This window comes from Typopeltis vanoorti, chromosome 1, assembly GCF_054136105.1.
Source record: "Typopeltis vanoorti isolate ZY-2024b chromosome 1, IOZ_Tvanoo_1.0, whole genome shotgun sequence".
Taxonomy (NCBI): domain Eukaryota; kingdom Metazoa; phylum Arthropoda; class Arachnida; order Uropygi; family Thelyphonidae; genus Typopeltis; species Typopeltis vanoorti.
In genome coordinates, this window is record NC_143549.1 from 122,941,909 (window position 1) to 122,965,510 (window position 23,602).

At 36.8% G+C, this 23,602-nt stretch overlaps 1 protein-coding gene across 2 annotated transcripts in view; it reads right to left on the bottom strand.

Annotated features, from left to right (window-relative positions):
• Positions 1-23,602, bottom strand: part of LOC150110374 (UBX domain-containing protein 4) — a 202,467-nt gene that overhangs the window by 172,678 nt on the left and 6,187 nt on the right. For both annotated transcript variants that reach the window (XM_090399088.1, XM_090399098.1), the window contains exon 2: positions 6,071-6,197. In XM_090399088.1, the coding sequence (XP_090255214.1) occupies positions 6,071-6,152 (82 nt within the window). In that variant the 5' untranslated portion in view covers positions 6,153-6,197. The remainder of the gene's footprint in view (positions 1-6,070; positions 6,198-23,602) is intronic.

A 23,602-nucleotide genomic window follows, 5' to 3' on the forward strand; every position in this document is an offset into this window, starting at 1 on the left:
GCCTGGAGCATTATAAACAAAGGGATTGAATTAGTTGCTTTACTGAATACAATGTGGAATAAGATTTTGGCATTAGATTTCACTAATGCCCATATACTAAGGCTATTAGAATCTGATATGGTAACTGAGATTGAGAGTAAAGTATACTAGAACTGAAATTTTATATTGGCTTTATTAGTTGATCAGATATTTGTAAAATATATAAGAATTGTCTACAAGTTTCACCAGCATTACTGTCTGGCTTCTTCAGGACATGTGTAACGGTACATGGAACTAATGTTTACTAGCAAAAAAGAAGAACGGAGTAACACAGTCAAATAAATCAACATGGCGCATAACATTATAAGAATGGGACGTGGCGTATCAGTCATTGTTTATTGAGCACGTTATATAGTTTTTGGCGAAATGAAATTCTGGTAAGCTGAGCGAACTTATTAAGCTTTTCCAGATGTCTTTCAGAATCATTCCTTGATTTCTGTTTAGATTTTCTCCAGAGCAGAGTACAATGGTGGCTTCTTTGAAGTTTCTACATCGAAAATCCTCTTCTATATAGGACATGGAGCTTTAATCCCAATCGATGGTGTGGTTAGAAATCGAAAAGTGATGGGCTAATTCTGAAGTATCTGTTCTGTTGTGTTACGTCTCCTACATTCTTTTATTCCAATTTCCAGCCTTCTCGATGTTTGCCCTATGTAATTTAATCCTCAGGAACATGGAATGTTGTATACACCTGCGTATTTGAAGAATGCATTAATGGCCTTTGGTGATCTTAAAATATGGAGTACTGTCTTGACAGGTTTGAGAGCAACTCTGACGTTGAAAGACTTAAGGAGTTTGGCAATTTTTGTTGACACTGAGCCTGCATAAGGGATGACAATGGACAATGTATATTGTGTGACAGAAGGTTGCTGTTGTGGAGGGTTTCTATGAAGGATCTTTTTTGATTATATTTCTTGGGTAACAGTTGTTTACTAGTGTCGTCTGAGATATGAGAGTGAGTTCATCAAGAAGATCTTTTTCTTCTGAGATAATGTTGGTCACTCTATTCTTAAGCATATGTATTATGCTGAGTTTCTGTGTAACATGGTGAGTCGATTTGAAGTGCAGGTAACATCCAGTGTGTGCTGGTTTTCAATAGATTGTTAGCTGGATTTGTCCATCCTTGTGTTAGATACCGAATGGAGAACTTTTGACAAGTTATTCATTCAGGATCTAACATGTAAGCTTTACAAAATTACAAAGAAATTTGCATAATACCTGCTTACCAGCAGAAGGTGAGAAACACCTAAGTTGTTGTATATGAAAGTATGTATCAGTATGAATAATATATTGGAATTTATTTATTGTAAAACGGAATGCTAAAAATCAAGAATAATGTCAGATTAGCATTTCATGTAAAGGAATAATGGCTTAATTTATTTATTATCAAACTATCATAAAATAGTAAGTCGCTAGGTAAGAAATGACTAATAGGATTAATGGTCATGTCTAAGCCGCAAGTACCTGTCGTAACGCCAAAGGCTGTAGCTTAGGGGAAGGCTGACATAAGCGCTTTTCCTCAAAAACAACACCTAATAGCAAGGAGGAAAAGCACGGGGATCAACCTAAGGGCGATGTAAGCTATGGATCGTGCAAAAAAACAAGACAGAGAAGAAGGCGCTGAGAAAAAGTACTTAAGGCAATACGCGCTAAGCTCAAGGCTTTTTTCCTGTTTTCTTCGGGGATTTTGGAGATCGAGGACTCTTGACGAGTGATCGGAGATAGGACAAGCCAAGGGTGCTATGTTGACAACAGCCGGCCGTATTCATCACTTGCGCTGAGAGGTATTCTGCGGAGATTCATACGCGAATCAATAGCTCATGCAGAATGGTGCCAATGCTGAATGACCCACCCGAGCAAGCGGAGAAAGCTCGTAGCAACAGCCATTTCTTGATTTGTGTCGGGTAGCAGAGAACGGAACAACTCAGTCACAAGACGAAGGATGACCCGAGCAACACGTGGCAGCTAATAGACCTTCGGAGGGACTTGGTAAAGTAAAGATTCTTTTGTTTTATATCTTGAGATTGTTTGAAGGTAGAATTTGTGTCTCGATAAAGCAAGACTGAGGACATTTTAGAAACTTTGATAGGATAGAGTAATTAATACAGCCAATTCTATTAGACAAAGAATTGAATATCATAAATCTCTAACGTGTATATGATTGAAATAGTGAATACCCTTTGTTAATTGAGTAAATTTAACTAAGAAAGAAATGATTTAGGAATATCTATTTGAAGTAAATGTGAATGAAGGAACTTGACTTGAGTGTAACATTGTTTAAATTATCCATTGTATTACATGATTTTGCATGTCAGTTTATGTGAGAAAGTCAGATAGTCAGTATTGAACAGGTTGTATAGATAAGCATAAGACAATAACTTAGCTAGAAATTCAGAAGTTTTGATAACTTGATACAAGATTTAATGTACCTGCCTTTTAGTATTAATAAACATGTTTTGTTATTTGTGTCTGAATTTGAATATTTGAATCTGTATTTGAATCTGAGTCTTGCCTGAATTCGAGGTCAACCTACCACTTATAAAATTCGAACCAAATAGCAGGAAAGAGTTTAGAAAATTATATAATAGAGATTAGATCTTAGGTCATGACTGCAAGGAACCGAGATCTATATACTCGCGTGTGAATTTAGATTAACGTATATGCCTAAAACCTAGGAATATTTCCCTGAGCCTGAATTATATTCTTGTTATAGGAAGCTGGCTGGTGCAGTTAAATATAAATTTGCCAGTTTCGAAGAGGAAATATTTCTAGGGGGTCAGCCCGGGTTATATATTAAGGAGAAAGATATAAAATTTAGGTAGAAGGATATAGAGCAGACTGGATCAATTTGGATCATACTTAAATACGTACTCTAATAAGGAAACAAAAATACAGAGACGTAACACTTGTTTCTTGATTAGTGTATCTAGAAAAGGCAATTGGCTATTCTTTTCAAGCTCTAACATGAACTGTATTTTTTGTGGAAGGAATTTATTTTTGTAAGAAATTCACATAAGGTTGTTTCTGTGCCTCTCCAAATTATGAAAACATCATCTACATATCTCCACCAAACCAACAGCTTTGGGTTTAATTTGGAAAGGATGTCAGCTTCTAGTTTTTCCATGAACAGATCAGTGCAAGGAGGTGATAAGGGACTGCCCATGGCTAAATCATCAAGTTTTCCATATAATGTGTCATTCACTTTGAAAAAATTGGATTTGAGGCAATGCCGAAAAAGCTGAGCCGTGTCAGACTGAGCTACTTGTATACAGAGGCTAATGACTTCACATTGCTTGCCGTGGTATCCCATAATGCAAAACACATATCCTTATGGACATGTATAATGTTATGCATTATGGGAAGGGCCACAACCCAGACTGGTTTGATCTTTATTGGTTCTCATCAGTGGGAGCCAGACCCAGAAGTGTGATACCAAGCTTTAAGTAATACAGAAGTCATACTTCCATATACAAGTGAAACACAGTCGTGAAATTACTTCACATGCAAACTTTGTTTGCTTACACTTGGATAAAGGATTAAACCAAAAATATAATTTAAGAGTAAGAAGAGTTATGAAATATAAAAAGCACAGGCCAGAAAAGTAATGAGTATTGTGCAGAAAGATAAATGAAGTATGAAAAGAAATTAGCTATGCAGGCTAAATACAACCCAAAAAAGAATGCTGCAAGCAAAAGAAAGAATGAATGTGGAAGAATAACTACTGAATGCAGATGGTACTCTAGTGTCAGAAGCTAATGAGATTGTTCAATTAACGAGTACTCAGTTTTGCTAAGATATATCCACCAGGTGTACGTAATATGGCACACAGTGCCATATTACGTGCCAGATAAGAAGGCTTTTCACATATTTGTATAACTTGAGTCTCAGCTCAGGAATGATACCACAGAAATGGAAGGAATGTATGATAGTTCCATTGGACAAGAATGGTGTAAAATCTGATGTGTCTAACTACTGACCTATCAGTATCTCTGGTGTGGTAGTGAAGAAGTAGGTAAGAACTCTCATACAGAAAGGTGTAGACAAACAAGCTATACTCTGCAAGGAGCAGCAGGGGTTTACTAAAGGAAGGTCACATTTTAAAAATGTGCTCATATTTTATAACAATGTTACGGCCAAGTCGGATAAAGGGAATGGATAGACTATGATGATGGATTTTGGTAAGGCATTTGATAGGATACCACACAAAAGGCTATTGTATAAACTGGACAATATGGATTGGAATATAAACTCGACTTGGATCAGTGGATGGTTTGACATATAGATATCAAAAAATGGTATACAGTGGGTGTGAATCTGCCAGATTTAAGATGACCAGTAATGTATCAGGGTTCAATCCTTAGGCAGTTGTTGTTTAATCTATATATTATGTCATTAAAAAGGATCTAACAGGAGATGTGCAACTGTTTACTGATAATGCAAAGATAGGAAGAGCAATCAGGGATGCTGCTGATATCCAGCACTTACAAAATGATTTGAATAGGCTGGAAATTTGGGCAAATAAAAATGGCCATCAGTTTAATGTTAGAGTGTAAAGTTATGCACTTTGCTGTGATGGGATTGGCAGCAGTATATTATATTAGTGGGATTATGTGCTACAAGAAACTGATGAGGCAAGGAATCTTGGCATAATGGTGGATGGGAATTAAGTTCACATAGCAAAAGTTGTAAATACTACTCAGAAGATAACTGCAATGTTGAAGTGAACTTTGACATATATGGACAAGGAAGTCATTTTGCCTCTTTATAAGGTCCATATAAGACCACACCTGGATTATTGTGTGGATTTGGTCTCCCAGATTCCAAGGGGATAAAGAAACTGTGGAAAGGCTGCAAAGAAGAGTTACAAAGATTATATCTGGATTATGGGTTTTAGATTATGAGGACAGATTGTGAGTATGTCGATTACAGACTCTGGTTATCAGGAGAAAGAGGGTGATATGATAGAGGTCTATAAACTTCTGAATGGGTGTTACAGTGTATGATGAAATTTTTCATTATATGGAATGTGGGGAGAGAACATGGGGAGCATCCATGAAAGTTAAGTTTGTTCGCAGTCAAGAAAGAGGTAAGAGCAGTGAGTGAGTGGAATACTTTGTCTTTAGGGACAGTGAGTGCATCTAGTATGAATGAATTTAAGGGAAGGTATAACAGCTGGTTTGGATGGTGTATGGCCTCCCTCGATAAGTCTTTGACTCCCTGGAGATCTCGGGTAATAATAATAATAACAGTAGTATTGAAATGGCACATAAGATCTATATGGCAATCATTTAGAAAATTTTAATGCAAAGGCTAAGATGAATCCCTTACTGCCATGTAATACAGATACTGCTAACTTAAATACAATGATCTGTTTAGTTACTGTGAGTAACTAAACAGATTCTGAAGTAATAAAAATGGGTTTCACACTTTAAGTATGGAATGTTCTTTTAGCATCTTAAGTGGAGTTAAGACAGAATACTGCTAACAATATATGTGAATGCCTACACTCAACATACACAGGCTGTAGCCTGTGTATGTTGAGTATTTGCTAGTGTCTCTTAGTCATTAAGAAATGACTATCAGTTTAATGTCTTAGTCATTAAGAAGTCTAGGGAAAAACAAAAAGCAACTACATCTTCTATTTAAATAACAACAGATGTTATAACTTAAATTTAAGCTGTTAAGAACTGTTATTACCCAACTGTATCTCTGCATTTGTTGCTGTTATATATCTATATGTACGAGTACTGTTTCACTATTCAGTTTTCATAATCAAATACATTTTGTATATGCAAACCTTCGAAGCTTTCCCTCCCCACCCCCCATGCCCAAGTAACATACATGCAAATATCAATGCAAAATTTCAAGATTTGCAAACATATAACCACATTTTATAGACACTGCAGAAGAGATAAATTGATAAAGTAATTGGACATAAACTGAAGTGATATAAATAACTTACAAAAGCTTTGTAGTGTGCAAATTCATTTAATTTCACATAAAATTATGTTCAGTCTTAGTTTTATATTACCTTCAACATAAACTAGGAAGACTTTCTGATGCTGCTTTGCTTCTTGAATTGCTTCAGGAATAGCACCTTCAAACCACTGCATGATGAAAATTTTGATTCAACAGGCACTAATATTATAAATCTCAACCTGCAAAATTAAAAACACTATCATTTCTTATTTTGAAAGAACTGATTAGATTTATTATTCATTATGAAACATATCCATGAATACAAAAATAAGACTTAAAAAAAAAAAAGCTCACTGTGTAAATTGATAACTAAATGCAGACAACCCCCCCCCCACACACACACATGCTAGTGACATACATTCTCATATATTCTAATTTATATATATAATTTTTATATATTCATATATAACAATGTATATACAGGTACACCTCCGATTTTCCAGCAACAGATGGTCCAGGACCTCCTTTAGTCTAGGACAAAATTGCAAAACAATGCTTGAATTCCCACGACTACCCAACAACATCACTGGACCACCATGGATGGCACTGCTTATTCACAGAATAATTACTTACATTTGTACTTCATGGTGATCTCTTGATTTTGGGTGATTCTTAGCTTATTTTGCTTACATTTAACCCTAGTAGGGCTTCTGAGCAAGGGCCAGTTCATAGTGGTGGCAGTATTGGTGTCAAGCATAAGCACTAGTCCATATCCACTTATACTGCATCATTTATACTAATGCATTTCATTTGATCACTTAATTCACATTTAATATTTAATTTTCAGTCCCACATCCTTTCCCTAGTCACTACAAACCACCCTGATCCATACCAGTAGCTGAACTGTCACAGCACAGATCCAGAAACACTTTAGACCTGTACCACTGCAACAGTGCATTTGGGAACATGGGTTGCTAATCAAAACCTGATCTATCCTTATCCTCCAGTATACCCTAGAAGTTTATAATGGGTATTCTGAAACACCCTGTATGTAGCTATATCCAATACTATGGTGGGACAAACAGATATTTCTGATCAGATAATGTATCAGTATCTTTGATACATTATCTGATCAGAAATTGGAATAATTGTAAAAATTTTAGAAATGCTGGTAAGACTCGCATACAGAAATGGGTTGAGAGACAAGCTATACTTTGCAGAAAACTGCATGGGTTTACTAATGTTGGGATGTGTCTGAGTAATTTGCTCATATCTTATAATAATGTTACTACTAAATTGGATCAAGGGAATGAATACACTACAACACTGTTGGACTTTGCTAATACATTTAACAGGAGATACCTAATGAAAGGCATTGACATTGATAAGTGGGCAGCTATGGAGCAGGTACCAGAAAGTGGTATATGGAGGATGTGAATCTGTCAGATTTAAGGTAACCAGTGGTATAAACGAGATCGGTTCTTAGACCACTGTTTTTAATCTATATTTTAATGAGATTGGGAAGGACCTGACAAGAGATGTTCATCTGTTTGCTGATTATGCAAAGATAGACAGGGCACTCAGGTATGCTACCAATGTATAATACTTACAGAATGATTTGAACAGACTGGAAAAGTGGGCAAATGATGATGGCTGTCAACTCAATGGTACCAAATGTAACTTTGCATTATGCACTTTGGTGTGATAAGTTATCCAAAGCACATACAATGCTGTACAGTTACAAAACTGGTGGAATTATGCAATGGGGAAAGTGATAAAACTAGAGTGGCATTATGATGGATAGAAATTTGAAGTTCAAAGGTCACATAGCAAATTTTTGGATAGATTGGGTCTCCTGCATTGAGTCTTTGGACTCCATGGAGGTGCCCGTATAATAATAATAATATCTGCTTTCCAATCCACATGATGTGGGTTTGAATCCCACCATGGGCATGGATGTTTATGACTGTCTTTAGATGGTAGACAAATTTCATCATTCCTTGTGACACCAACAACCTGCTTACTAGAGACCTGAAGTGACTTGAAAATGTTCCATGTTTGGTCTCTAGAACAGAGTTTCAAGATCATGCAAAAATAACAAAAATACAAATAAAATTAATAAAAAATAAAGGGGGTAAAAAAAACCGCCATTCACAGCACTGATGTAGTGCAGCAGTGTTTCAAAAAAAAAAAAAAAAAACTTTCAGTACCTGCATATCCTCTTAAAAATTTTAAGTAACACAAGCATACCCCTTTCTTTTCAGGCAAAGCCAATTTAGGAAAAGTTTCTTATTACTTGCTTCTTCTCTCCATGTGAATTTGTGCATATTTTTATGTTGGAACATGGTGTTAGTAATAATCAGTCCATGTCCTGAGCAGAAATCCAATAGGTATTTGCCATTGTTATTAGCTTTGCTCTTTTCTCCAAATTTTCCCAAAATATTTTTGTATGTCTGACAGTCATTTCCTACCCTGCTATTTAGATCCCCAACAAGGATAAACTTTTCCTTTTTCATTGTGTCAATTGCTTTCTCTAAAGCCTCAAAACATTCCTCCACTTCTAATCTAGTAGAACCTTCTGTGGGACAATAGGCATAAATAAGTCTCATTGTCCAGTTCCCCCATTCTGATATTTGCCCAAATCACTCTACTTGAGACTGCCTGCCATTCAAGAAGATTAGCCTCATATTTAGTGTTGAATACTATGGCTACTGGTTCTTTTCCTTGATTGTCATTGCCTGAATATAACATTTTGTATTTATTGCTCAGAAAAATCTCGCCAGTTTTTTCCTTTTTTCTTTCAGTCACCCCTATTATGTCGATCTGGTACTTATCCAATTCCTCAGCTAGTTCCATTTCTTTGCCATTCAGACTTCTTATGTTGATAGTACTGATCTTGAACTCTGGTGATGTTGAGTTGGGGTGTATTTTAGGATTTGTTCCAGTAGCTGACTTTTCGCTGTTCACCCTGGTTCCCCTGGTGAAAACAATGGGGGATCCTTGTTTAACTGCCAATGCCCCAGCAGGCATGAAATTTTATCATGTTGTACCATCATTTTTTTCATTTTGGTTTAAGCCAATAAGAATACAATTTGGTCAGCTAAATAACAAACTGCCAGCCCATCCTCGTTCCTTCAGTATCCAAGTAGATACCTAACAGGGTGCACCACGAGAAGGTGAGGATTGGACATTATGTCAGAAGCCCTGGTTGGTACACCGTTGAAGGCTATGTGAAGGTCTCCTCTCAGTTATACAGCTTTGATCTTCAAGCACCCCATGAATAATTATAAAAGTTATTTTTTTAGTATTTGCATTATAATAAATTAATGGCTTGCACTCATTGCTTACAATAGAAATATTTGATCCTGATGTATAAACATATTCTTTCTCACAGTTACAGAAACATTTTCATTAATACTTCACAATTTCTATGATGTGTTTCAATCAACTTTTTTTTTTTTTTTAAACGGTTGGAAAAATGCAAAAGAGAGATATTGATATCAATTAAATATTTTAATATTATTATTAAACTTATCAAGATGTGTTAATACACAACAAAACTGCTAAAAAAAAGTAAGAGATTATGTATAGGTTATACATACATCTGTCACAACTTGTGACAAACAATTAAACATGTATAGATGCACAAACACACATGGTGAAACAATGAAACAATAGCTGAGGAATGTGACAATTTAAGACACGAATGATTCTAAAAATTAGCAAAGAGCTCCAACCACGATTGTAACTATTCAAATTTAAACTTTTAATACAAAAATGGTTGGAATGCGACTGGGACATCAACCAGATTCAACCCTAGCAGAGGTCAGTCGATACATGGCAAGAATCACATTTTGTTTAAAACTTCTATTAGATTTTTTAATTATTGGAAAATTAATTATAAAATAGACTTGCACCTATCTACAACAAAACATGACAATAAAAAAAGTAATCAAAATTTAAAAAAAATAAAAAAAGCACCTCATACTTCCTAAAGACCTTTTGCATGTCCCCTGGGGTATGCATACCACACATGGGGAAACACTGTACTACTGGTTTAAAACCTTTTGTGGGTAGGAGTCACATAAAAAAAAAAAATAAATAAATAAAAACAACTGCTCTCCACCTCTCATCCTTTATACTTTTTCCATATCCTCTTTTTCATTAGTTCTTGTTTGATTTCATTAATAACCCACTGCACATGAAAATGTGTTATCTTTTCACTTGACCATTGCTGCTGATAATGCATTGGTGATGTCTCTTCCAATTCTTCCACCCACAGAACTTCCCCAAGCTGATTTCTAAGATTATTATAATCATCTGCCTTATAATTACACATAAATTCCTTTTGCCTTGATACTTCTGCCTATTTATTCATCCTCCAAGTCAAGAATAGATAGTCACCCCTGCTAACTAAAGCCAAGAATGACATTCGGCTATAAACAGATGTCCTAATGCTAGGACCAAGTCCCAAAACTCTTGAACCTTGTGTTCCCTCTAGTACCTCAAGAATTAGAGAATTTCTGTTCCTTTACTACTGTATGCTGTTTCCTTTTTCCAATTTATACTGCTATAGTTAAAACGATCACAATGTTAGCACTTGAGCAGGAATTGTTTAGGCAGATAAGTTTGACATCATTCTGTGTTCCTTGGCCAATATCAGCATCCCTCTAAATATCCTATATTACCTGCCTCCACCTCACACCACACACTCTTAAATACCATAAGTGTAACTCCCTTGAGAGGACATAACTCATCACTTATCATTAATGATTGTGTGAATGGGCAGATAAATGGAACTGTCAGGTAAATGTTGCAAAGTGTAAGGTTTTGAGATTGGGTAAGCTAAAATGGGATGCCAAGTATACACCTGGTAGGGGAAACTTTAAAGGAAGTAGAGGAGATCAAAGATCTAGGAGTGATGGTGGACAAGGACCTGAAATTCAAGCACCACATTGCACAAGTTGTGAAGACATCACATCGGATAATAGCAATGATGCAGAAGACCCTGACATGCAGAAATAGAGATGTCATGATAAGTGTTTGAAAGGAAAAATAAGCGTAAGAGTGGGAGAGTTTCTGAAATGAAGGAAAGAGTGTTGTATGGTGACTCGTTATTAAGAGGAGTGATAGATGGGAGTTGAACTAAATCGTACTTACTGGGTATGAAATTTAAGGATGTAAGTGAGAGTATTAGAGTGCAAAAACAGAGGGTGAAAGAACTGATAGTTGTGGCGGGTACGAATGAATTGAAAGGAGATAAATTTTTTATGAGAGAGGACTTTAAAGTATTGTTAAAGGTAGCGAAAGAAAAGAGTGACAGAGTTAGGATGGTAAGTCTGTTGCCGTGGTATGACAGAGAGGAGTATAGAAGGAGGGGCCATAATCGCAAATGACTTTATGCGCAGGTTATGCAGACGGTGTGGTGTGGAATTCGTGGACGTGTGGAATGAGTTTGATGGGCGAAAGGATTTATACAAGATGGATGGCCTGCATCTGAATGGATTTCGTGTGCGGAGACTGGAAAAAGTGTTGCTGAATGAAGTGAAAATGGATGTGCAGAAGCAGGGAAACTAGAACTACCAAGGAGGGGAGGAAGTGGATATGCAGACATCAGTGAGACAGTTGGGTGTAAGAATGTATATAATGTACCTGAGCCAATACTAAGGACAAGAAATCGGAATGGGATAGTTAGAATAATGCATCAAGATAAGGGTGGGACAAAGGGACCTCTGCATTTCATGTATACTAATGCCAGGAGTATTAGGAACAAGAAGGAAGAATTTTTGGCCTTGCTTGGCTCTTCCTGGCCGCAGGTTATTGGCATTAGTGAAACATGGCTGACAGAAGATGATATAGTTATAATAAATTTAGTTTAATCCTTTATCCAAGTGTGAGCAAACAAAGTTTGGGCCTGAAAGTATCTTCAGGACTAGGGTAAGGTGGTACAACACAAGGCAACTCGTTGCAAAGGTGGAGCAAACTACCAACACTCCTGTCTCAGTATCTCCTATAATGCAAAACACATCTCCTTGCGGATATGTCTAATGTTATGCATTAAGGGAAGGGCCACTACCCAGACTAGTTTTGACCTTTATTGAGGTCTCTTCAGTGGGAGCCAGGTCCAAGTTGAGATACCAGTCAGAAGCATTAGCAGGTCATCTCTACCTATAGGAGTTGCCAAATGGTGTGCCACCCTTTTTTAATAAATTACTCTGGATTTAGAGAAAGATGTTGCAACGAGTTTCCCTGGTGTTGTACCACCTTACCCCAGTCCTGAAGATACTTTCAGGCGCAAACTTTGTTTGCTCACACTTGGATAAAGGATTAAACTAAATTTATTATACTCTAACGAAGTGAAAAATAAATTTTCAACATCTTTCTCTAAATCCAGAGTAATTTATTAAAAAAGGGTGGCACACCATTTGGCAACTCCTATAGGTAGAGATGACCCGCTAATGTTTCTGCCTGGTATCTCCACTTGGGCCTGGCTCCCACTGAAGAGACCTCAATAAAGGTCGAAACTAGTCTGGGTAGTGGCCCTTCCCTTAATGCATAACATTAGATATATCCGCAAGGAGATGTGTTTTGCATTATAGGAGATACTGAGACAGGAGTGTTGGTAGCTTGCTCCACCTTACCCCAGTCCTGAAGATACTTTCAGGCGCAAACTTTGTTTGCTCACACTTGGATAAAGGATTAAACTAAATTTATTATACTTTAACCAAGTGAAAAATAAACTTTCAACATGATATAGTTAGTAGGATAGAATGTGTAGGTTATAATGTGTAGGTTATTGTTCAGGAGGGACATAGAGAATAAAATGGGGGTAGGAGTGTTATTGATGATAGCTGATTGTTATATCGATGGTTCTATATGATTTAAACTTAATTAGTTGTTTACTTAAATCTATCCTTTCTTACCTAAAACCTTATACAATCAAAATCCTACCGGCTGTTCTATTGTTATATATTTACCTTTCGTTATTTATTCTTTCTTCTCTTACTTTAATCTTATTCTTATATCTAGGATTGTTTCCTCTTCGGATACTGGCGAATTTATATTTTGCTGCACCAGCCAGTATCCTATGGTAGAAAAGATCCTTACTCAGGGAGACAATACTAGATTCTTAGCTTTCTTACACAATATCTTACTTAAACTGCCATATAGATTTAGATTATTGCAGTCGTGACCTAAAGCTATTATTATATTCACTCTCTAAATCCTTCCCGCCAAAATAGGTTCTATTTTTTTATAAGTGGCAAGTTGGAATCGTAATCAGGCATGACTCAGGTTCAGGTAAATATGACATGTTTATTGGAATATCTAAAACACAACAGAAAATTCATACACTCAATTATGCTCAATACTAAATAAAACTCGAATTAAGAGGTTAACACTTTCTAAATTAATTAAATCTTATAAAGCATACTAAACACAGTAACTGCATATTGGGATAGATAGCAAATGATATGAAGTTAAGCTAAATGCCTTTCAGTAGTATTACTCGCAGGAAAAAACTAACAAACACTCTAATGTTACTGAGATAGTAAATTCTACTATTCTTATCACATCAAGTTATTCCTATCACAAACAAATTACAAAAGGTCTCTTCCAAACAATTCTTCTTACTCTCAAAGGAGGTTAGCTTTCTAAATAGAGACTGTCCACAGAGTTCTTTAAAATACAGTTCTTAATTTCACATTCGTAAACAATCTTCTCTCTTCTAATGAACTTTCACACAAAATTAGAGTAATTGTACCTTACCGAGCTTTTTCCACGTCGTTCTGCACCATGTGTATGTCTGGATACTTCTCATCTATTGGCTGTCCATATGCCAATGTAGGGGTTACGCTATCTTCATGCCTTCTGCCGAAAACAAACTCAAATCTTTGCGTTTTAGGAACAACTCGATGGGACTTTTCAGCGACAGCTTGATTCTGCTAGGACTGGAATTTTTACCTTCAGCTTTGCATAGAATCCTACTTCATTTTAAGAACGCTCGCAGTCCGACATCTTATCACACACTTCACCCCCTCATGTGAAACTGCCCGCTAATTTCCGAACCACCAAAACAGGAAAACATTAGAGAGTGTTCCGATCTGGGCTCAACCCCTTATATTCTTCTATAGAGCACCCTCTTTTCTCAGTCCCCTTTTTGCACACGGCCCTTATCTTTTCACCCCGTTGGGTTCATCCTTCGCTTTTTCGATGCTGTTATACTTGGATTCACAGAATACATGGCAACGTAATTTTCCGTGTAAGCCATAGCCGCTAGCGTTACGCTGTACACGTGTAGCTTTATGCCTTCCAGGAATTATTACTTAGCAACTTTTTAGATGACTCACAGTAAATTTTACATAGCTTAAGTGAGGCTTAAATTTAAATCAGATTATCTCTCTTTTTAGACATACTTAAATATGAAATCTTAATATAATCACATCAGCTTAAATATAAGGCACTTGAAATAAAGAATACAAATTTTACATAAAGTGAAGAAGTTTTACTTTTTAATTACAGCTCATGTGCAGGTATTTCTCTTTGTCAGCAAGTTTTATATATTCCATTCCAAATGAATGATTTCTTTCCAAGATTCCTTCATTTAGGATCTAACATGATGAACTGCAGCCAAGGAGAATTGAAGTTGTATTGCAGGATAGTGAAAAGAGCTCATTTAAGGCTATTTGGTGTGAGATTGAGACTGGCAGAACAAAATATATAGTTGGGTGCTGCTATAGACCAGATGATGGAATAGATGGTGGAGATAGTATGCATAAACAAATTGATGAAATGAGTGGAAGGAGGGTAATTATCATGGGAGATTTCAACTATGGTAACACTGATTGGAAGAAGGAGAGGACACATGTGAGGAAGGAAATGGATTTAATTCAATTATTAAGGGATAACTATCTGAGACAGCATGCAAGTGAAAATACTAGGGGTTTGAGAGTGCTTGACCTGGTAATAGCATCTGAGAATTTGACTGTAATGAATATGACCATGTTGCCACCTATTGGTGAGAGTGATCAGAGGTGGCAAAAGGTGTGGAATTTTCAATTAAGGGTAATCAAAAGGTTATAGGTATATGTGGAATTACCGTGCTGGCAAGTGTGACAAGCTTAGGAGATTGCTTGGATCAGTGCCATGGCATGTAAAACTGCAAGGGCTGGATGTCGATAGAGCATGGGAAGTGGTCAAGGAGAATTTACAGGAGGTTCTGGCTGATTGTATACCTAGGGTATGAATAGTAAAACAAGTAGGGGGTTAAATGGATGAATAACACCATAAAGCTTGAGCTGCAAAAAAAGAAACAACTGTGGAGGGAATTTAAAGAGAAAGGTGACCTGCAGGCACACGAACAGTATAAAGTGCAGGCCAGAAAGGTAAAGAGTGTGGTAAAAAAAGCAAAAGAGGATTATGAAAGGAAACTAGCTATGCAAGAGAATCCCAAACAGTTCTTTCAATATGCTGCAAGCAAAAAAAAAAAAAAAAAAAAAACTGTACACAGCAGAATGATTTTAAGGAATGACGATGGTAAGGTGGTCACTGAATCAGTTGAAATAGTGGAATTACTGAGCGAGCACTTTGCAAGAGTATATCATCCAGGTGGTGACATTGAAAAAATGAAGGAACCATTATTTTATACAGGAATTGTGATGAATGAAGTGGAGGTGAATAGTGTATTACGGAATCTTAATGTGAATACAACTGTGGGATTGGATGGTATACCGGCACGGGTCTTATGTGAAGTGGCTAAAGAATTATCAGTACCCTTGATCATGTTGTTTAATCTGAGTCTTGGGTCTGGTTTAGTCCTGAAGGTGTGGAAAGAGGGGAAAATAGTTCCACTGCATAAAGGAGGATCCAAGACCACTGTTGCAGATTACCAACCAATCAGCATATCAGGAGTCGTTGTCAAGGTCTTGGAGAAAGTAGTCAAGGGAAAAATATAGGAATGGATTGATGATAATGAGATACTGTACGGGGGACAGCATGTTGTTGTGAAGGGTAGATCATGCCTCAGTAACTTGCTCAAGTTTTATAACAAAGTGACGGCTGAACTGGATAAGGGTAATGGGTTTACAGTGATACTGCTGGACCTGGCTAAGGCATTTGACAGGATACCACATGGAATTATAATCCACAAACTACAACATATGGGAATGGATATAGGGTTGGTGAGATGGATAGGTGGGTGCTGATAGATATCAGAGAGTAGTTTATTCATGAATAGAGTCCAAAAGACGGCCTATGACTAGTGGTGTGCTGCAGGGTTCTGTTCTTGGACCACTGCTGTTTATTTTGTTCATTAACAACATAGGGAAGGATCTAAGAGGAACAGTTCATTTGTTCGCTGATGATGCAAAGTTGGGTAGGGCAAAGTGAATGCAGAAGATGTCAAAATCTTGCAGGAAGACTTGGATAGATTGGAGTTCTGGGCTAAGGAGAATGGATGTCAATTTAATGTGATAAAATGTAAGGTTATGCATTTTGGGATGAAAAGATTAGCAGTAGTATACCACATTGGTGGAGCTGTACTCCATGAGATTGATGAAGCCAGGGACTTGGGAGTGTTGGTGGATAGGGAGATGAAGTTTAGGGGGCACATCGCAAAAGTGGCTAAATCAGCTCATCAACTCACTTGGTTGTTGAAAAATACTTTGACGAGCAGAGACAAGCAAGTTATTGTACCACTGTACCGAGCCTTGATAAGACCTCATCTCAACTACTGTGCCCAGATTTGGTCACCGAGGTTTCTTCTTGATGGGGAGGAGGTGAAGAAGATCCAGAGGCGAGTGACGAAGATGATAGCAGGTCTATGGAATGAACCTTATGAGAATAGGTTGAAGATTTGTGGGTTGCAGAAATTAGTTGATAGGCGGAAAAGGGGAGATATGATTGAGACATTCAAATTGCTAAAGGGTCTCTTATAGGATTAATTCAGAGGATATTTTTGAGATCAGAACTGGTGGTGGGAGAACTAGGGGACATCTATGGAAGCTGGGCAAGAGTGTGGTTAGCAAGGGTGTTAGAGCTGGGTTCTTTACTTTTAGAGTGATAAATGAGTGGAATAAGCTGCCAGAGTCTTGTGGGTGCTATGATAGTGAATGAGTTCAAGGCAAGGTATGATCGATACTGTGAGAATGTCGAATAGTTGTGTGGACATGATGTTTAGGGCCTCCCTCGATGAGTCGAAGGACTCCCTGGAGTTGCCCATAATAATAATAATAATTGTAAGGCTCTGATCACGTCTCATATGGATTATTCTGCACAGATTTGGTCATCGGGTTTTCATGGTGACGAAGAAATGTTGGAAAGGGTCCAGAGAAGATGTTCAAATTTACCTTATGGTCTGCTGGAGAAATAAAACTCCTGATCAGACTGGAGACCACAGATATGAGAGTTCTGACAAAGTTAGGAGAGTGAACAAATTTCATCAAATGCAGTATTATATTAAAAATGAGGATATTAGGAAAGAGCCTGACATTATTAGCATTTGGGGGAAATGTATCAACAGAGCTAATCTCAGGTGGTATAGTCGCTTACACAGAATGGGAAAAGAAAGCTTAGCAAAACTTGTCAGGATGGCAGGAAAAAGACCCAGAATCAGACAGAGATCTAGGTGGATTGATACAACAGAAATATAAGATCTGATAATATTGGAGTCACTGACAAATAATAGATTAATTTGAAGGAAAATTATCAATAAAATGTTAGTAATTATGTAACTTTTTCATGTGGTACTATCATAATATCCTGTACATCCAATGTAAAGGAATTAATAGCAAGCAGAGAAAAGTAGCAGCAATATTATTCAACAATAAGCATGAATGTAAACTTCTTGAATAGCAGGCAATTCAAAATAAAGGGATGTCAGCCGTGCAAATTATTTCTTTTTAGAGACCAACCATAAGCATAGGCATCTGACAATATATATAACCATGAAGATGTTGATGTTGCTCAAACAAAAGCAACATCTTCGTGTTTTGTGCCTCCAAGTACCCATGCATATTGGTCTCCAACTTAAGTGGGAGTTTAACAAAAGCAAAAAAACTTGATTAATTTCTTATTCAGATGTTCATTTCATCAACAAAGAGCATTTCATTTTCTCTTGTTTAAGAAGGACATGAATCTTCATGGTTACATATATTATAACCTTAAAGAGGAGGAAATGAATCGCATTTTATGTGAATCCCTCACAAAAGGTTGTCAACCTACATACAAAAAAAAAAGAAAAGAAAAAAAGAAAAAGAAAAAACTGCTCTTTGTTGATGAAAAGAACATCAGAATAAGAAATTAATCAATTTTTTTTTTGCTTTTGTTAAACTCCCACTTAAGTTGCAAATCAATGATAGATTAGTACCATAGGCATCTGAAAATATATGTAACCATGAAGATGTTGCTCAAACAACGCAACATCTTCGTGTTTTGTGCCTCAACTGGTCTCCAACACAGTTGCATAATTTTTTGCCGTTCATCCTCTGCCCATTGCCAGGTGACTCATTTCCACATCATCTACCCACTCATCTTGGCTGTCCCCTTCTGTTTATGCCATAACATTGAGCATTTGATCTTTCTGCTGTTATCCACCTTGCAGATAGGCCAGATTTACCCATAAGCAATACAAGCTACAGCTTAGGGCCTGATATCAGCATAGATAGCCTAAAATTAACCCCAACAGAGAGAGACCTCTATAGCTTAGGGGCTCCAACAACATTAAATCTGGCACTGTATGCAGATATATATTCTCTAGGACAGGGAGATTTTCTTACTGGGAACTTTAGATAATTTGTTTATTTCCTGAGTCTATGCAAATATTATGGGAAAAGATGGTGAAAAAAAGGAAAGACTAATTTCTGCTCAGGAAAAGGACAAGACATCACTAATGTCATGTTCTAACAAAGATGTGCATAACATGTGACATGCAAAGCCTACAGGTAAGTAGGACTGAATTATGGCTACTCATGGAGAGGATAAGTAGACCATCCCACTGTGGGCATGGATTTTTGTGACTGTCTGTGAAAATACTAGTGGTGATGATGGGCAGTAAATGGCATTGGTGTAGATCATGGGTGCCGAACCTATGGCACGCGTGCCAGAGGTAGCACGCCTGAGAATTTTGCTGGCACGTCAACGATTTACATATGGTATCCTTTTATACGCTTATAAATTATTCAATCTTTTTTTTTTAATTGTTACAATACTTACAAGTTAAATTTTGTTTTACAGGAGAGAGTAGCTATGAAGACATCAATTTGATTGGTGTGGTATTAATAAAAGATCACGCAACCCTTTAAAGACAAATGGAATCGACAATTTTTGAGTTGAAATGCTAATTCTCTTCAACTGAATTCCATAGCAACTGCAACTGTCATAACAACATTCACTATATATTTCTTAGTTTTAAAACATTCATGACAGGGTGTCATTTATCATTCCAACAGAACTTCTCATTACCAGCGGGCTCTACTCACACAAAGTTTCAACCCTTGGTTGATTTTTATTGTCTTGTTTGCGTTTGAGCTGGAAGGGGAACTCACACAAGCATTATATGGCATGTTTCAATTTGTGGTAGAATTTTATTTGAAGTTAGCCTTTGTGATCTGTCATAATGACATCGAGAATTTCAAATGCAATCAAACAAACACTTATTTCATGTAATTGAAAAATTAGACAAGAGTTTTAGTTAGATACTGTGTTTCCGGTGCAATATATGGTTTTTGCTTACATCTATACATCGTAGTTTCTGTGAGAGAGGTACATGTGATTCATTAGTTACCACCATTTTTATTCCAGCTGTCTCTAATTGCACTATTTGTTGAGAAATATATTACACAGACTGCAAAAGCCTCTGTACCTTATTCAGGGATACAATAAAACTTTTTTTTTCTTGCATCTACAGTATATATTGGCTATTGGGGAAGGCATATTGTTTTTGTGTGGGAGGTATACATGCAAAACATTTTAATGTCTTTTTTATAAAGTGAAATCAGGGTGATTTCAGCCAGTTATATGCAGGGGTATGTTATATTCGATGGTAAGCGTTCGCCAACAAGTCGACATCCTTCTGCTGCTTCCCCTGCTCCGCTGACTTATATGGCGAGTTTCAATGCATAAATATTTTTCTCACTACCGTTATTTTTTTTTCTTTTTCAAACCAACATCATTAAAATCAATTTAATAATACAATAATCAATTTTATACTGAATAATATTATAAATGTTTGGTGATTAGAATGGGATATGCCAATGAATCTTACCAAGTTAATTTGATGATGTTGGCTGAGGAAACTACAATATTGTAGCATTAGTCCCGTAATATTTCTCGACATGCTACACCGAATACATGTGTACTAATACTCTTTATGATTATGCCATAATTAATTATTAATACTTATTTACTAAAATAAATAGCCAAAAGGCTTCACATCGGCGATACTCCAACATTAGACGTTAGTTTAATGTATGAACTTTAAAAAAATGGGAACGGTATTTGCGAGTTAGTTTGTTGGGACTGGGCCCTCTAATACAATAAGAATAAATATAAATACAGTAAAAATACAGTCTTATAGAAAAGGAATTGAGAACGACTGGTCCTTAGGATTCCCTGACTTTTCTCTTTTCTAATCGCACGTGCGTTCATTATGCATTTCGCACCAAGCATCCACTAGTAGGCAGAAATAAGCAGCGGCAAGTGCATTATTGTTGCATATGTGCACTATTTTGTTTTTGCTACTGTAAATGGGAATTATAAAGATAATTTAATTTAGGCATATAATAAAATGTTAATTTTTTTTGAAACTATAAAAAATGCATTTGATTTAAGTTTTGAATTATTTTGTTACACTGTTACTGAACATGGCTAGCGAAAATAGGAAACGAAAATTATCACAGTCAAGCAGCAGAGAGTTCCAAAGCTGGTGGACTGAAGAGGATGGCAAAATTAACAAAGACAATAAAGCAATGTCTTTTATGTTCCAGGACATTTGTGTGCAGAACGTCGTCAGTAAAACGGCATTATGAGACAAACCATAAATCGCTCCTTGAGATGAGCAAGGACGAACAGAAAGAATTTATTGCTCAGGAAATTAAAAATAGGAATATCCAGTCAACAACACTAATGACATTTATTGGCAGTCGTTCAAATATAACTGCTGCTAGCTTTTTGTGCCTCAAATGTAATTGCCAAACACGGGAAACCTTTTAGTGATGGGGAATATATAAAAGAAGCATGGTTATAATGCGCACCAGTTCTCTTTGAAGATTTTGAAAACAAGGAAAAAATTATTCAAAGGATAAAACATATGCCTTTAGCTAGAAACAGAGTGAAAGACAGAATCATAGAAATGGCTAAAAACATAACTCATCAGCAAAAAACAGATATAAAATCTTCTGGTTTAATTTCTCTTTGTCTTGATGAGAGAGTTATGATCAGTAACTCTCTCATCAAGATCCAGTTATGTCAGTAACTGATCCAGTTACTAACATAACTGGATCAGCTCGTTTAGCAATTTTTATTCGTTATTATGTTGGGAATAACATTAAAAAAGAATTGATAAGTTTAATATCATTGGTAACAACAACAAAAGGAATAGATATTTGCAACGCAGTTGTAAATGCACTTGCTGAAAGAGATATAGATCCCTCCAAAATTGTATCAGTAACTACTGATGGTGCTCGCAGTATGACTGGAGAGGAAAATAGATTCGTCAATTTATTTATCAATTCAGTTCTGGGTTTTCATTGTATTATACATCAACAGGTTTTATGTGCAAAGGCTAGTTTCAAGCCACTAGAAGATATTATGAGCATTGTAACAAAGTTGGTCAATTTTATATCGGCATGGCACGCGCTTTAAATAAAAGAAAATTTATAGAATTATTAAATGAGGTAAACTCAGTGTACAATGGTTTACTTATGTATAACAACATCCAATGGTTAAGTCATGGGAAAGTTCTTCAAAGATTTGTTGAGTGTTTAGATGAAGTCAGACTTTTTTTACATAATGAGAAAATCATTGAAAAATACAATCAATTAATGAACGTCGAATGGGTTTTGAAATTAATGTTTTTTACTGATTTGTGTTTACATTTAAATGAATTAAATGTTAAACTGCAAGGTGCTATTATTATTATTGTTCCGGGCAACTCCAAGGAGTCGCCAGACTCATCGAGGGAGGCCCTAACATCATGTCAAGAACAACTATTCGACATTGACACAGTATCTATCATACCTTGCCTTGAACTCATTCACAGTCGTAGCACCCACAACAGACTCTGGAAGCTTATTCCACTCATTCACCACTCTCCAAGTAAAAAACCTAGCTCTAACTCCCTTGTCAACCACGCTCTTGCCCAGCTTCCATGCATGGCCCCTAGTCCTCACACCACTAGTCATATTTTCAAAAATATCTTCTGGATCAATCTTATAGAAATCCTTCAGTAATTTGAATGTCTCAATCATATCACCCCTCCTTCACCTATCGTTCAATCTCTGCAACCCACAAATCTTCAACCTATTCTCATAAGGTTCATTCCACAGACCTTCTATCATCTTGGTCACTCGTCTCTGGATCCTCTCCACTTCCTCCCCATCACGAACAAACCCTGGTGCCCATAACTGGGCACAGTAGTCCAGATGGGGTCTTATCAAGGCTCGATACAGAGGAACAACAACTTGTTTATCTCTGCACGTTAAAGTATTTTTCAGAAGCCAAGTGATTTGATGAGCTGATTTAGTCACTTTTGCAATGTGCCCCCTAAACTTCAATTCCCTATCCAACACTCACAAATCCCTGGCCTCATCAATCTCCTGAAGTACGGTTCCAACAATGCGATATACTGCTGCTATTCTTTTCACCGCAAAGTGCATAACCTTACACTTTGCCACATTAAATTGACATCCATTTTCCTAGCCGTCCTCCAAACTATCCAAATCATCCTGTAACATTTTGACATTCTGTGCATTCACAATTGCTCTACCCAACTTTGCATCATCAGCAAACAAGTGAACACTTCCTCTCAAATCCTTTCGTATATCATTGATGAACAAATTGAAAAGTAGTGGTCCAAGAACAGAGCCCTGCGGCACACCACTAGTCACAAGCCGTCTTTTAGACTCCACTCCTGCATAAACCACTCTCTGGTATCTCTCCTTCAACCACCCTCCTATCTATCTCACCAACCCTATATCTATCCATATCTGATCCAGTTTACTGATTAGGGTTCCATGTGGTAAGCTGTCAAAGGCCTTGGCAAGGTCCAGTGGTATCACTGTAAACCCATTAATCCTATCCAGTTCAGCCGTCACCATGTTATAAAACGTGAGCAAGTTACTGAGGCATGATCTACCCTTCAGAAAACCATGTTGTCCCCCATACAATATCCCATTTTCATCTATCCAATCCTGTATTCTTTTCTTGACTAATTTCTCTAAAACTTTGACAATGATTCCTGATATGCTAATTGGTCGGTAATTTACAACAGCAGTCTTGGAACCACCTTTATGCAGTGGAACTATTTTCCCCCTCTTTCCATCCCCTCAGGACTAACCCAGCCCCAAGACTCTAATTAAACAAAATGGTCAAGGGTACTGACAATTCTTTTGCTGCTTCTCGTACGACACGAGCTGGTATACCATCCAAT